This window comes from Dromaius novaehollandiae, chromosome 10, assembly GCF_036370855.1.
Source record: "Dromaius novaehollandiae isolate bDroNov1 chromosome 10, bDroNov1.hap1, whole genome shotgun sequence".
Lineage (NCBI taxonomy): Eukaryota > Metazoa > Chordata > Aves > Casuariiformes > Dromaiidae > Dromaius > Dromaius novaehollandiae.
Window position 1 is genome coordinate 4,226,094 of NC_088107.1, and position 13,787 is coordinate 4,239,880.

The 13,787-nt window shown below is 53.4% G+C and overlaps 1 protein-coding gene across 3 annotated transcripts in view; it reads left to right on the forward strand.

The window, feature by feature from the left end:
- The first annotated feature begins 11,190 nt into the window (after window positions 1–11,190).
- Window positions 11,191–13,787, forward strand: part of ADAMTS17 (ADAM metallopeptidase with thrombospondin type 1 motif 17) — a 201,787-nt gene continuing 199,190 nt past the window's right edge. For all 3 annotated transcript variants that reach the window (XM_064517899.1, XM_064517900.1, XM_064517901.1), the window contains exons 1-2: window positions 11,191–11,359; window positions 12,060–12,412. In XM_064517899.1, coding sequence (XP_064373969.1) covers window positions 11,290–11,359; window positions 12,060–12,412 — 423 coding nt within the window. In that variant the 5' untranslated portion in view covers window positions 11,191–11,289. The remainder of the gene's footprint in view (window positions 11,360–12,059; window positions 12,413–13,787) is intronic.

Consider the following 13,787-nt stretch of genomic DNA (forward strand, 5'->3'; position numbering starts at 1 on the left):
GAGGTCAGTCGGCAGTTGTAGTCAAGCTTTTTTCTCCTTTTAAATCTGTTGGATTCCAGAAGGATGGCTCGAGCAGAAAGCAGGACACTAAAGCAATAGGCCTTATGCCTGAAGTGAGGATTAGCTCATAACACACGATATTTATTTATGGCATTTATTGGATTTGGAAATTGCCCCCCACATCCAGTTTTGTGCTGCAGTTCCCCTTCTGCACCCAGCTGTGATTCTGCTCCACCATCAAATCCACATAAGAGGGAAGCCAGGATGCTCACCCCTTCCCCTACCCTGGCACACACAACCAATGTGAGGCAAACTGCAAACAAGGAGCTTCATGTCTATATGTTGTGTACAGGAGCTTATGGGCAATGACTTTTTAATATTTAGCTGAACCAAAGCCCTCTGCAGCCAAATTTTGGCACTCAGCCACAGCTTCTGAGGTCAGTCACACGTCCTGATGCACAGGGGGTCTCAACAGTGACAAGGCAGCAGAGCTGCCAGCCTGTGGCTTAGCATCCTTGTTTTGGGCCACAGAAGAGCCATGCTCCTTTCAGTGAATGCCAGCGAGGGGAGAACAAATTCCTGCTCCATAACACAAATGGAGGACAGGGAAACCTCCAAGAGGAGTCCAGTATCTTCATTTTACACATCAGCGAGGGTTTTACTGACTGCCGTGGGAACGGACGTCCTCCTGTCCTGCTGCATGATAGAACGGTAGGCGCCAGGGGGAAACGTTCAGCAAATCAGCTTGTTGGTCTCTGGGCCACAGCAGACAGTACGGGCAACGGGAGGGAACCCCCAACTCGTGGGCAGCACGTGTGCCTCAGGTCTTCCCCCGGTTCCCAGTCAACAGCTCCCTTAAGAGAGCCCAAAACAGGACTGCTGGGCTGTACATGCTGCGCACAGTGATGAGAAAGTGAAACTGTCCACCACGAGTCCATATGCTGTTAAAAACACATATATTGGGTTACCTGGTTATTGCTGCAAGGGCCCACGAGGTGGCAATAGCAGGACACTGCTCCCTGCTCGGACACAGCTCCCATGTAGCATATTTGCCCATTTCTTTACCCTTGACAACAAAGATTGTATTGAAGATCAGGGTGCAAAAGTGCTTCTCGCAACTGGCAGTCTCCACTGGGACTCCCTCTAACTGCGAAACAAGCGTCTGCTACCTCACTGGTAAAAGAGCACTGCAAATTTTACCAAGACGGAGTGTTGGGTACCAGTTGGAAGGGTTGGCACCAGAGTGTCATCAATGAGCCTTTGCCTGGAGGCGCTGAGCTCTGCTGACACCTCTGGTACCAGCCCTCTGCCTGGTGTAGTGGCGGGGTAAGCAGGAAAGGATGTTTAACCTTTTCTGGGTCTGCTTCATTGCTAGTACTTTTTGTATTGCCTATCAAAACTACAAATTTGTCAAGCCATAGTTTTTGGCTGCTAGCGAGGGGAGCCCCAGTCTTGCCCGGATCTTTAATGTTTGTACACAAATAAGGATAATATAACTCTCAGGATGATGAGGGTTACTCCGCCATCTCACTTTAGGGGACAGACTTTCCACTTTGAGCTTTTGCCTTCCTGGCAGAGAGAGCCTTCAGGAGGCAAGTCTGGCCACGCTCCATGTTTCCTGCCATTACCGACAATAAAGCAAAACTCCAAGGGCAGAAGGTTTGGTCCAGGCTCAGTGTGTGCATGTACAGGGTAGGAGGAGTGGGACATCAGCCTGTGAACTCAAATGGGGATGGAGACCAAGGGGCTGTTGAATACTGAATCCCTTAAATCCAAAGGGGGCTGTGCATCATGGCCAGAACAATCCAAAAATTTGGGAATCTCAAGAAATAGCTTTGTATAGTATAAGAAAATAAACTGTGAGTATGCACCGGGAGAACATCCTACCCCGGGCGCTGTGTGCAGCCTGCCTCCCTGCTGCAGCTTGGCGGAGGACAGACCAGGGCTCGGGAGCTCCCCGAGGACAGCCCAGATGGTGGTCTGTCCCCATACCACCGGACACATCCGTGGGTGAGAGTGGGACTGCCTGCACTGGGGAGCAGGGTGGGAACAGCCCTCCTGACCTCGCCTGGCAATGTCCCCATTGACAACTGTACAAGGGCAGAAAGATGAATTCCTTGGCCACAGGTGGTGTGCTGGAAAAGACGAGGCACGCAGCAAGCTGTTCGGTGAATGAGGGCTATGTTGCCCTGACAGGTACGATGGGCAAGGGCACGGGTTGAGGTTTGGGTTTGTGGTCCCAAAACACTGCCCTAAGCCACCTGAGCACTCCCAAACACACCCCAGAGCACTGGCAGGAGGCAGCACTGAAAAGTGCTCCCCATTGAAAGCTGTTCTCAGCCTTCTTTAATGCAAACAGATAGTGGTCACTGGAGCCTGGGGCTGAGGCACTGGGCAGCACTAGGCAGTGCAAAACCCAGGTACTGGCTTTGATGGGGTTATACTGGATTGATACTGGACCGGTTATAGATGCAGAGCAGAGAGAAAGGACAGAAGTCTAGGAGCTGTAAAAGTTTTCCCCCAAGGATTGGCAGAGAAGGTCTCAGCGTCCTGAAGGGGACACTTAGCATTACTGGGGCTGGTTCCTGCCAGAAGGAACTTTTGGGCATGGGCTCCACAAAACATGCACTGAGGAACCCAGTGGCTCTGTCGCTGTGCTAAGCCCTGGCTGAATGCGCCCCACTGAGCCAAGCAAAATCCCGTGCACTCCCACATTCCCCTTGAGTGTCAGCAGGCAAAAGGGATCTATTGGTATAAACAAGCTGCTTAATCCCATTGAACAAAACCCTCCTGGTCTGGCTCTGCTCAGCTGTGGCTGTAGAGAGCTGGGAACTGATTTGCTTTGATGCTGGGATGCAGCATTTGCTTGAGTGCTCTCTCTGCGTGGCTGTGGACAGGCAGGTGCTCGGTGCTGTGGATGGTGGGGGCAGCCTCCACGGTCCCCATCTGACCCCAGCTCATCTCTAGATTTCTCTTTCAGAACTAGGCAGCTGGATTTGACTGTCCCAGCAGAGACCGAAGCATCTTTCTGCACAGACACAGTGCTCAGTTCAGTCTGCTCTGGCTTTAGAATCATTTCTGGAGAACTCCCTTGGTTTCATCCAGAGATCCTAAGAGGCCAACGCAACCAGGCCCAGCTCTTCAGCTGGCTTCAACGCTACCTGCCCATGCCCTTGCTGTGTGCATGGTGGGTGCCGGGGGTGGGGGTACCCAGCCAGTCACCCAGTTCCCTCTGGTACAGCTCACAGGCAGTGTGAGACTCTTTACTGCCAGCAGGGTGACTGAACTGCATCTCCTCTCGGTCCCTTGTGGGTGCCCAGCCCAGTAAGCCTGAGACGATGCAGTTATAATAGTCCTAGAGTGATGCTAATACTTTGCTTTTATGAACAAATCCTTGGAACCAAGCCAAAGTCAATTGCCAGCTCTGCTGGGGGAGAGGATCTAGCAGCAGAGGGGGATCCTGGTTCTGTTCTTGGTTCACCATCTGGCTTTGTAAATAATGGCAGTATTGGCCCCAAATGGACTGGGATGAGGTATTGGGGGCTGCTGCTGACTAGAGCAGGACGTGTTTCAGACTGCAGACAGGTCACTCCCTGCAGACCCCTGCGCTGGCCCAGCTGGCTGATTCTTACCTGGTGATGCTGAGCAGGTTTTGCTGATGAGGACAGTCAGGTTTCCTTGCTGGTGGTGGAGGAAAAGGCAGCTCCTGCGGTTGCTGACAAAAGCGTAATGCGCACAAACTCCATGAAGGTGCGTAGCCTTACAGGTGCAGCCGTGCAATGGTCCCAGCACATCACGCCTGGCCGGCTCCCTTGTCCCCTGAAAACGAAGATGCTTCTGCTGCTTCAGGTCAGCTCCAGAGCCAGAGCATGGGGGTCTTGCCCCAAGCAGGTGCTTCAAGTGACCCCTAGGCTAGACAACTAGCATAGACATGTGCCAACATTTGGCCAAACATCCTAGTTTGCATCTCCAGGCTGTGGGGCTCAGGTTAAAGGCTGAGAGACAGCACGCTGGAGGCTGCCTGGCCATGAGTGCCCACAAGCCCCTCCTGACCTGGGGTGTTCATCCTCCTCTACTGGGACAGTGCTGGGGAATTTGCTGACTCGGATGAGGGTGATGGAGAGGGAGTGCGAAGGCCAAGTGGTCCAGAGAGGGACACTGCAGAGCAGCCAAGTCTGGGGAGAAGGCTGGCGAAGTTGTATCATCAATTTTTTAAAGCTCAGCTCCAGGCAACAGGAGGTTATGGGCTCCGAGCTCAGCACTGCTGCAGACAACAGCCTAGGAGTAATGCTTGTGCACGGCTCTGCATCCACAACGGGAGGCACCAGGCTGCTGCGAGCGCTGACACAAACTTGGGTAAAGGGTAAAGTTGGCCCGGTGAGTAATGACAGCACTGACTGCTGGTGCATTTCGGTCCTGCCACTGCTCTTGGGTGAAAGGAGAAGGTTTTTGATGATGGATTTGTGTAAAAATTAGTTCAAATGTTTTGACAAATCTTTGAGGGAGACTGGGGAGCAGCTTGAATATGAGACAAAAGAAGGATAAGACGAAGGTCCAGAGCAGTTACAACCCAAGCACATGGGCTTGGGGCTGCTTTACTCCTGCAAGAGAGAAGGGATGTCCTATGGGCCTCGTCTGGGGGGGCCGGTGGGGCACAGCCTTGGGCACAGTCCTTCCTCTGCCCTGCGTTTGGAGGGTGGCCCCTTTGCCTCCACCCTGGCTTGTGGCCCTGTGCACACTCCCGCTGCCCTAGCCAGGAGCGAGGAGGTGAATCCCTGGCCTGCAGCACCCAGCCACGGGGTCCCCTCTCCATGGATAAGAAAGTGCCTTTCCGGCCAGAGGAGAGCAGGCTCCCGGGCCACGACCCACCTCAGAGTGCCGCAGCGCTTGGCGGGGCCCCTGGCCATCCCTGCTGGGGGTGTGTGTTGAGTTTTCTGTTTGCTTTGCAAATGTAATCAGCCAAGATGCTGTGAAGGGAGGCAGGAGAGCTCAAAGGAGAGGTGTTAGAGAAATAAGAAAACATTATTAAGAGTGTTCTAAGTTGACAGTTTCCCTTACTAGTGCTTTCATGGTGGAAGGAAGGCACTTCAGGTCTGTGCAGTTGCTCTGGGCCACCACATCCAGGGCCATTAGCACACCCACCCAGACGGCTGTGCCGAGCCCCTCAGCATCACCACATACTGCCCGCTTGCCCCCTCGGCTTACAAACCTCCTTTTCAGGCTCCCTGAGCCTGCTGCAAGGGATATAACTGATGAATTTTATATTAAATATTTGCATAGAGGCCAATCCCCAGTCCAGAGCAGTTGTCAGATACAAAGGGAGGTGTCTAAGAAGGAGGAGGAGACCAGGATGCAACCAGCTGAAGGAAAGGATCAGGGAAGGATGGTGGTGGAGTCTGTGTGAAGGGCTCCGCGGCTGTCAGCTCCCAGAGTTCAGAAAATCTCTCTCCACACCAAAAGAGAAATCATTGGATCAGTTTCTGAGACAGGTTGATTTTAAACAGTCCTATGGCTGGGAACCTCTTCCTTTGCTCCCTGGGCAATGATCTCTAGTCTTCTCACAGCTCACATTTCCCAGCCTGTCACGGGGTCAAGCATTCAGCAACAGAGTTAAATGAGAAATCAGAGTTAAATGAGAAATCAGAGTCTTGTGATTCCAGGAGCCAAGGCTTGGAGAGGAAAAACCCAAACAAACCATAAAACTGAACAAAAGAAGTGCCAGCTATTCCCAGGTTCCTGATAACATCATCAGGGGTGGCAACACTGGACTTCATAAAAAGCCTTGCTGAACTTTAGGGTCAGCCTCAAACAACGACAGCTCTTTCCTTTGTCCCGCTTGTTGCTGCATGCCTGGGGAGTGACGTGTGGCTGATCATTATTGCCTGGGTGATGGCTATCTATGCCGCTGCTCCCAGATACCAAACAGACCCCGGACTAGCGTCGTCTGTATTTAAAAATCCCAGCATGGTGTGGATGGAGGCAGTGATACATTCACACTTCTGATCTCGCTATGCAAAGTACTACCTGGGCAGCACTGGCAAGAGCAGCTTCCTTGCCCCCCCCGCAGCTCCTGTTGTTGCTCAGTTGTGAACAGATTCTATTATATTTAACAGCTTTTCTCACCCGCAGCTGCAGGTGTGCAATGTGATTTTCTGCTCCTGACAGCACTGCCTCCTCATCCCTCTGAAAGTCTGCACCGGGGAAGCAAGATGCGCTGGGAGGTTCGGTTGGCTCCATCGGCTCCCAGTCAGCCCTGTGCGCGGAGTCATGGACAACGCGGCACGAGTGTCCAGGGCTGCGTCTGTGCAGGCAGCCGTGGCACTGGCGTGGGGATGTGGCTGGATCTCCTCTGCCACAGGGCAGGTGTGAAGTGACCTGGGATTTCAGGCATCCATTCTTCAACCCCTATCCCACAGGAGTAATTTTTTCTCTTTCCTCTGTACTCCATGGAAATAGGACGTTTCTCCCCACTGCTGCTGGGTGAAGCTGTGAGGGCGCTGGAGACAGGCAGGAGGAAGCGTTTGGAGGAAAGATCTCCAAGGAAAACTACATGCAATGCACTCGCTGTTTGTGAGACAGGTGCATCTCAACCAAAGCAAACTCTCTCTCACGAAAAGAAACCCCTGCCAGCCCATGAGTAAATGTCCCTGTGAGGAGAAAGACAGGGTCAGGTCTCCTGCCAAGGATTTACCTCAACTGAAGCAGGCTGCATGCTCCCTTGAGAAGGACACAGGCATTGGAGACTCAGCTCTCTCTCTGGGCCTTTGAGATCACACTAATTTTTCCTGTCTGCTCCTTCTTACCCCCAGGAGCTTAGGAACTGGCTCTCCATTTTCAGCCAAACCTGACAGAGATGACTCAGAGGGAGTTTTTTTCTCACACAAGCTCAGGAGAATTTAGGCTTCTGAAAAAAAGACCTTGTAAGTGCCTCTGCTAAGCGCTGTCTCAATGGTATTAGACACTAGAGAGTCCGCAGAAGGGAGCCTGCCCTTAAACACCCTCTATCTAAGGAAGAAGTTTTAATCAAACCCTCTGTCAACTGTGAAAGACTGATCTGTAGGAAACCCACTTCTGGCAAGCATAGAACTACTTGTATCTATTTGACTGTTTGCTTTAAGAGACAAAAGAGCCTCTCTCGGTCCCTAGCTGTCACTGCGATGTCTCTGGCTTATTTGGGGAGTATTTGCAAGTGCAAGAGCAGCACCCAGTAGGTCCCTCTCATAAGCCTGGCCAAACTCTGTGGCCACATGCAGTTGCCACATGCAGAAGGGAAGGGAAATTATCTGAAGTGACTGCAGTGAGGTGAGGATCTGCAGGGAGAGTGATGGGCCGGGAGAGCATCACCCTTGGGCCTCTGACAGGAAGGGTTTGGAGCAAGGTGGCTGGGGAGAAGGGAGAAGGCTGATTAACGGCCAAGTTAACCCTTGGCACGCTGGCATTTTCCAGGCGGCAAGCCAAATGACTGCTCGGGAAGATGTATATAACACATGTCTGCAGTCTCCAAAGGGTTATTAACTGTTCAATAATGGCCATGAAACTTGGCTTCCTCATCATCCATTTAAAATAGCTAAAAAATAAAATGTGAGCTTCAAAGGGGGAGAGGGCTTGTTTCTTAGAAACTGCAGGGCCAAATCTACTCTCTGATGGTGAGAGGAGGAGGAAACCCCTCCGTGAACTGCGGACAGAGGAAAAATTGCACACGCTGCAATAGCACCACAGCCTCATCCTGCCACAGACGTTATCCTTATCGATAACGATTTCAAAACACTTCTGAAAAATCTATGGCATTAAATTATTAAAGAAAGTCTGTGTCTCGCCAGAGCTTTATAGTCTGGATTAAACAAAAGTCCTGCTTCTAAGACAGTTTCCTTTTCTGTTGTGTGGGTACCTCTGCGAGGACTTGTCCCTTGCTCCCAGCCAACACCAAGGCCTGGCCGTGATGTTGCCCCGCTGCTGGGGGTTGCAGCCTGCCGGCCCCTGCCTGGATACTCCGCAGCTCCGCGATGCTGAACTGCAGGGGATGGCTTGCCAAGTGCTGCATTTGTAGGAACCTGGGGACATAAAGCCAGATGGAGAGGCAGGGAGTAGCACGTGTGTGGTTTCTTGGATCCTGGTAGCACAGCAATGTCCATACAAACACTTCTTTTCTCTACCAGTGCAGTGCTGATTTCAAGAATTGTAGGGACTACAAGAACGCTATAAATACAGACTTCTTTTTATTTGTGCCCCCTTTCCCCCAGACCATTAAATTTATTATTTCTCTGTAGTGTTTTATTATTTTGGCTGAGGACTTTGTTAAGTGGGTGAACTAAAAATTAAGCAAATCTAGGACCCCTGGTCAAGCCCTTTTGAGGGAGGAGATGAGGCCTGAGCTTTGGTCCCTTAGCAAATGACGATGGCTGGTGGTCTGGGTTTAAACATGACTGTCTGAGGTCCAGGCGAGATCTGGCAGCTCACGCGTCCGGCTGCCCGTCGGCTCGCAGAAGAGGAGGATTGCCACTAGAGGAAGGGCTGCAGGGAAGCTGCTGCCCAGAGACCTGCTGTGCCAGCCTGGTCTCTGACCTGGATGGCGACGCTGGAGTTGTTGGTTCACTCCAGGTCGGGAGAGAAATTCAGGGTCTGAGGCTTTGTTTCAGCTGCTTTAGGAATAGACACTACTGATACAGGGAGAGGCGGTCCCAAACTGAGTTCTTCTCTCATTTGAATGGGTTCTGAGACAGACCTTTTGCTGTGATAACTTGTTTCTCGTTAGAGAGCAGACTGAGCCTTAAAAGAGATAGGAAAACCAAGCTACTAAATCCCAGCTGATCTCATCCTAAGAAAGTGAATTTGGGCCACTGGTCCTGGGTTTATGCAGATTTTGCAACAGCGGGAAGGGCTGAAGGCAGCTCAAAGACCCTGGGCCTCAAACAGCCCTACACCTCCCACAGGAGCAGAGCCCAAAGGACACACGGTACTTGTTGCCTGGGGCCTGCCCCAATGCCTGGAAGAAAGAAAATGGTGTTACCCTGCCTGTCTCCCTGGCATGGCTTACAGCTAACTGTCTGGTAATGTTATTTATAAAGCATGGTCACTTGTCATGCAGGGCAACCAAAGACATCCTGAGCAGAAGCAGAACTGGAAAACAAAACTATTTGCACAGAAAATAGAAGGGTAAAACTGACAAGTGTGGGGCTGTTTGTTCAGACTGCAGTAGCTCTTCTAGCTGGAAGTCTCCAGACCCCCACTCTTTACATATAAGCAAACAAGTGATCCTAGATGTATGAAGTCCTACCCATCACGTGCTGTACCAGGACCTCCGTGATGGTGCAGCTGACCCCATGCAACGTTGGTTGCAAATGTCTGTAAGGGGGTGGACAGGGCCCAGACGTGAGGTTGAGAGGAACTTGTCTGAGTTTGAAAAAGAGACAGGTTTTGGTCAAGGAAGAGAGAAACTAATCTTGTGTGATGGTTTCTGCCTTATTTCCTCTTTTACTTTGTCTTGCTGGAGTCTCATTCTGCCTGGTGAGTGAAGGGGACCGTGTAAATGGAAGGGACCACATTTGGTGAAGTTTTTTGAGTGGGAATCTTGGCTCACAATACTGTCAAAATCATTCTGAATTGCCCTCCTTCATTCTCTCCTCCATTTTGTGCTGACATGGTGTCTGCAAAGCTTTTTTCCAGTCCTCATGTCAGTCTTTTCCTAGTTTCAAACGTCCCATGTCTTAGCATTCCCCTAGTTGTCCGATCTAGCAGGGAAGAGCACCCAAATCTGATTCCCCTCATCTTAGAGCCATTACCACTGTCAGTACAACTTTGGACAATTTTTGTGCAAGTGCTGTGCTGAGATCTGCCAGAGTCATTCACACTCTTTTATGGGTCTTCCTTTGAATTCTTCTAAGATTTCAGCAACAAAGTTGCAGATTTTTGCAGAAGTTTAAACTCCAGGACATTTCTCTGGTTGCCGGCTGCAGTTAAAGCTACTAACACATTGGGTCTTTACCGCTTTCTAAGTCTCAGCCATGGCAGGAGCGCAGGACCTGACCAAAGCCCATCGAATGCGGTGGAAATCTTTCTACTGCTGGAAACTGCCCTCCGGCTTTTCATGGCTCCCGGAGCAGGCTGACTTCCCCGGCCGTGGGCAGTTGAGGACACGCAGCACCTCTCTGAAACCCTGGGGCAAAGGAGCCCTTTGGCGCTGCAGTGTAAAAATCAGTCTTTGGCCATATTGCTTAAACCTTATACACTTGTTTCTTGCTTTCTTTACTGAAGTGAGTGTTCACAAGCATATATAAGATTCTTGCCCCAAACCTTTGTGCACTCATATATTCCCAGTCTCACAATATTTTTTTCTGGTGATCTGAGACTTAAAGAGGCGATTCTTTTAGTAATGAAGACGAGGATATGCAGAAAGCATGACAGAGGAGCCCTCCGCTCAGCTGAGTTCTGTCAGATCCTTTATGCCTAACTAGACACCTGAATATTTCAGACTGTTCCATAGGCACCAAACCGGTTGCAGCTCCTGAAGAACTGGCTATAAAAATGGCAGGGAGCCTATGAGGGTGGCAGGAGGGAGCAGGTTGGACCCAGCTGTGGCGGGGGTTTGTATGAATCGTGTGCTGACAGAGGTGACCCTGCAGCTTTCAGCCACAGGTGGGTTTTGGCACCCAAGGTGAGAGATTTCCTGGGAATGGGGATGCATGGGATGTTAGTAGTAGTATTTCCATTTCAGTGTGCTGCTCTTCAGCACGAGTGGTTGTTGATACTGTCCTAAGGCAGGGAAAAAGATGTGCTTTTTTGGCTGCCTTGGTCGGGGAGGTGTGGGGGAGGTGTGAGGGAGGTGTGAGGGAGGTGTGAGGGAGGTGTGAGGGAGGGGCACGGTGACGCCTGGCCCCGCCCCACCGTGTGCCCAGAGCCTGCGCCGCACTCCCCGCCCAGCAGAACCGGATCGAGCCGGATCAAGCCGGATCGAGCCGGACTGGGGCAGGAGAGGGCGCTCCCTGCCGGACGCCCCCTCGCGCGGCGCCCAAACCACGTGTACCCCCTCCCCGCACCACCCAGCTATTTACCCCAGCACTTGAGGGTCGCAGCCAATGGGCGAGCGGAAGGCGGTGCTTGGCGGGCCGCTGCGCCAATCAGCGCGGGGGGGCGGGGCCGGGCGCCCACCGCGTCGGGCTTGTCGGCGGCGCCGACTACTTTTTCCGAGGGTGGGGAGGGCTCACTCCGGCCCGGGCTCCGCCGCCGCCGCCACCGGCGCCGCCGCCGCCGCGCTGCACGCACCGCTCGCCGGGGCCCCACCGCTGCCATAAAATGTTTGACGGCTGCCTCCTGCCTCTCGTCTTCCCTTTCCTGCTGCTGTGGGGACTGGACGCCGGCACAGGTAGCGCTCCCCCCCCCCCCCCCCCCCCCGGCATCCCCGTGGCAGCCGCGGCGCCGTGCGGCGGCCCCCGGCGCGCCGCGTGCAGTCGCAGACCGCGGGGCATGCACCGGATCCCCTGCGTGGCTGCGGTCCCAGTCTGCAGGGCGAATTGCTCCAGGCTTTTGTATTTTCTTTTCCTGTCCTCTCGCTGCTGCTGCTGCTGTAACGTTTCATGTGGAAAGCTGCTGACTGTCCTTGGCTGCAGCTTCGGCTTGCTCTGCTTTTCCCCTTCTCCCTGCAGATTTTTATTGGGGTTGGTGAAATGCGATGCTTGTGTCTGAGCTATATATTTTTTTTAATGATACAAGTAACTTTAGCATTTGCTTTATTCCTCTCTTCCCTGCACATTTTTGTCTCTAATATATGTGTGTGTGTGTATAAATATATATATATATATATATATATATATAGCGGGGGAAATAAATGCCTTTCCTCCGCTGGCTCCGCTGCCTCTGCAGCCTGTTCACAATTTCCAGCGCATGAGCGGCCGAGCCTGAAAGCCGAGCGCGGGGCGCCGGGCTGCGGGGTGCCCTGGCCGCCGCAGGACGCGGCGCCCTGCGGGGCGGGGGGCGGCCGCGGTGCCCCCTCCCCGGCCCCGGGGGGCAGCGGGACGGGCCCGCGGCGGGGCGAGCGCCTGAGCCTCTCTCCTTCTCGCCTGCAGCTGGCGGCGCGGAGCTGGAAGTGGTGATCCCGGAGCGAGTGGCGCTGGAGAAGATCCACCTGCTGCCGCCCGCCGCGCGAGGGGAGCGCGGCGGCCCGCGGCGCCGGCGGGCGCTGCCGCGGGCGGCCGAGGCGGTGCTGCTCCGCCTGCCCGCCGCCGGCACCGAGCTCTACGTGCACCTCCGCCGCGACCTGCGCTTCCTCGCCCGGGGCTTCGTGGTGGAGCAGCGGCGCGGCGAGGCGCGGCGGGCGCCGGGGCCGCGGCGGCCCCCCGAGGAGCGGCTCTGCTTCTACACGGGACACGTGCTGAACCGCAGCGACTCCTTCGCCTCCCTCAGCACCTGCGCCGGGCTGGTACTGACACCCCGCCCCCGCCCCGCGCCGCCCTCGCGCCGCGGTCGCTGCCCGCGCGCGCGGGTTTCTGTCAGCGAGGCGGGAAGCGGCCGTTGGGCCTCGCCCGCCCCCGCGCGAGGGGCCTCCCCCCCCCCCCGGGCCCCTCCACCGGCCCCCCCAGAGCTTTCTGTCACCCCAGGGCTGGGGGGCAGGTGCTCTGTCCCCAGCGCGGCCGGTGGGGCCTGAGGGTGCTGCGTGGGAGCCTCACGGCTCAGAAATGCTCCTCTCCGTGTCCCCGTTTGGGACCCCCTTTCTGGGTGCCATGGCGACCTGGTTGCGCTCCCCCTGACAGCAGGTGTCCTCTGCGGTACGGCCCGGGGCAGCGGGACCTTTAGCAGGATGCTGGTTCTCCTTGGCTGGTTCTTAATCTGCTGCCGGGAAGCCGGCACTGTCAGAGGAACCAGTGGCCGACTGGCTCGGAGATGCTTTTCCCAAGTCAGGTGAAAGGACTCCTCTGAGGATGTAGCGTTTTTGGGTGGCTCCACAGCGTGATGGCAGAGTCCTGTGCTGTCTGCGTGAGCAGGGTGAGAAGCTTGGTCTGAGGCTTCCTCTTGAATAAGGTGGCTGGATACTTCAGGGAGCAGGATAGGGCTGCCCAGAGCTCTCTGAGAGGTCTGGATCCATGGTCCAGGCCTGGCCCAGGGCCTGGGGTCTTCTCCTGGGATGCTGATCCAAAGAGGTGTTCTTGCGTGGGGGAGATGGTGAAGATTTAGATATTTAAGACAATGGTTAGTTTGTGATTATTCTTGATAACTTGAAAGCACTTCTGAAAGTCATTGAGGCTTTAAGCATAGATTCTCAGTAAATAGTCATGGGAGTCTGCTTAATTTCTCAATACAAAGCTGTTGATGGAGATTTCATCTTAAGTTTCTTTGAGGAAACTTCATGTATTTTTTATACTCAGGGCTTGAGCCTTTGCTTCAGAACCATATGAGGGCGCTGTGCCTCAGGTTAACATAAGTGTGTGCATCCAAGATACTGAATATTTGAGTGGCACTGTAAATTGAGCTATGTACCACCAAGGGAATTCAGAATTTAAAACCGATATCTCTAGTTCAAGCTTTAAATCACTAACAGTTCTGAACTTTTGTCACTAAGCATGTTTTGATAATCCCACTGATGAAGTGCTGGGCTTCTAAAGCTATCTATTTTAGCAGAGCTAAAAAGTGCAAACAAGCAGAGAAGGAACCTTCTTAAAAGAGGAATGTAGCTGTACACAGTATTAATTGCCTGAGATCAGGGAATGAAGGAGGAGGAGTGAGACAGGTTGGCGATATTCCCAGTAGAAAAGTTGGAAAAGAAACAAGACTAGTTAGTTTTTGTTCATTATTTTGCA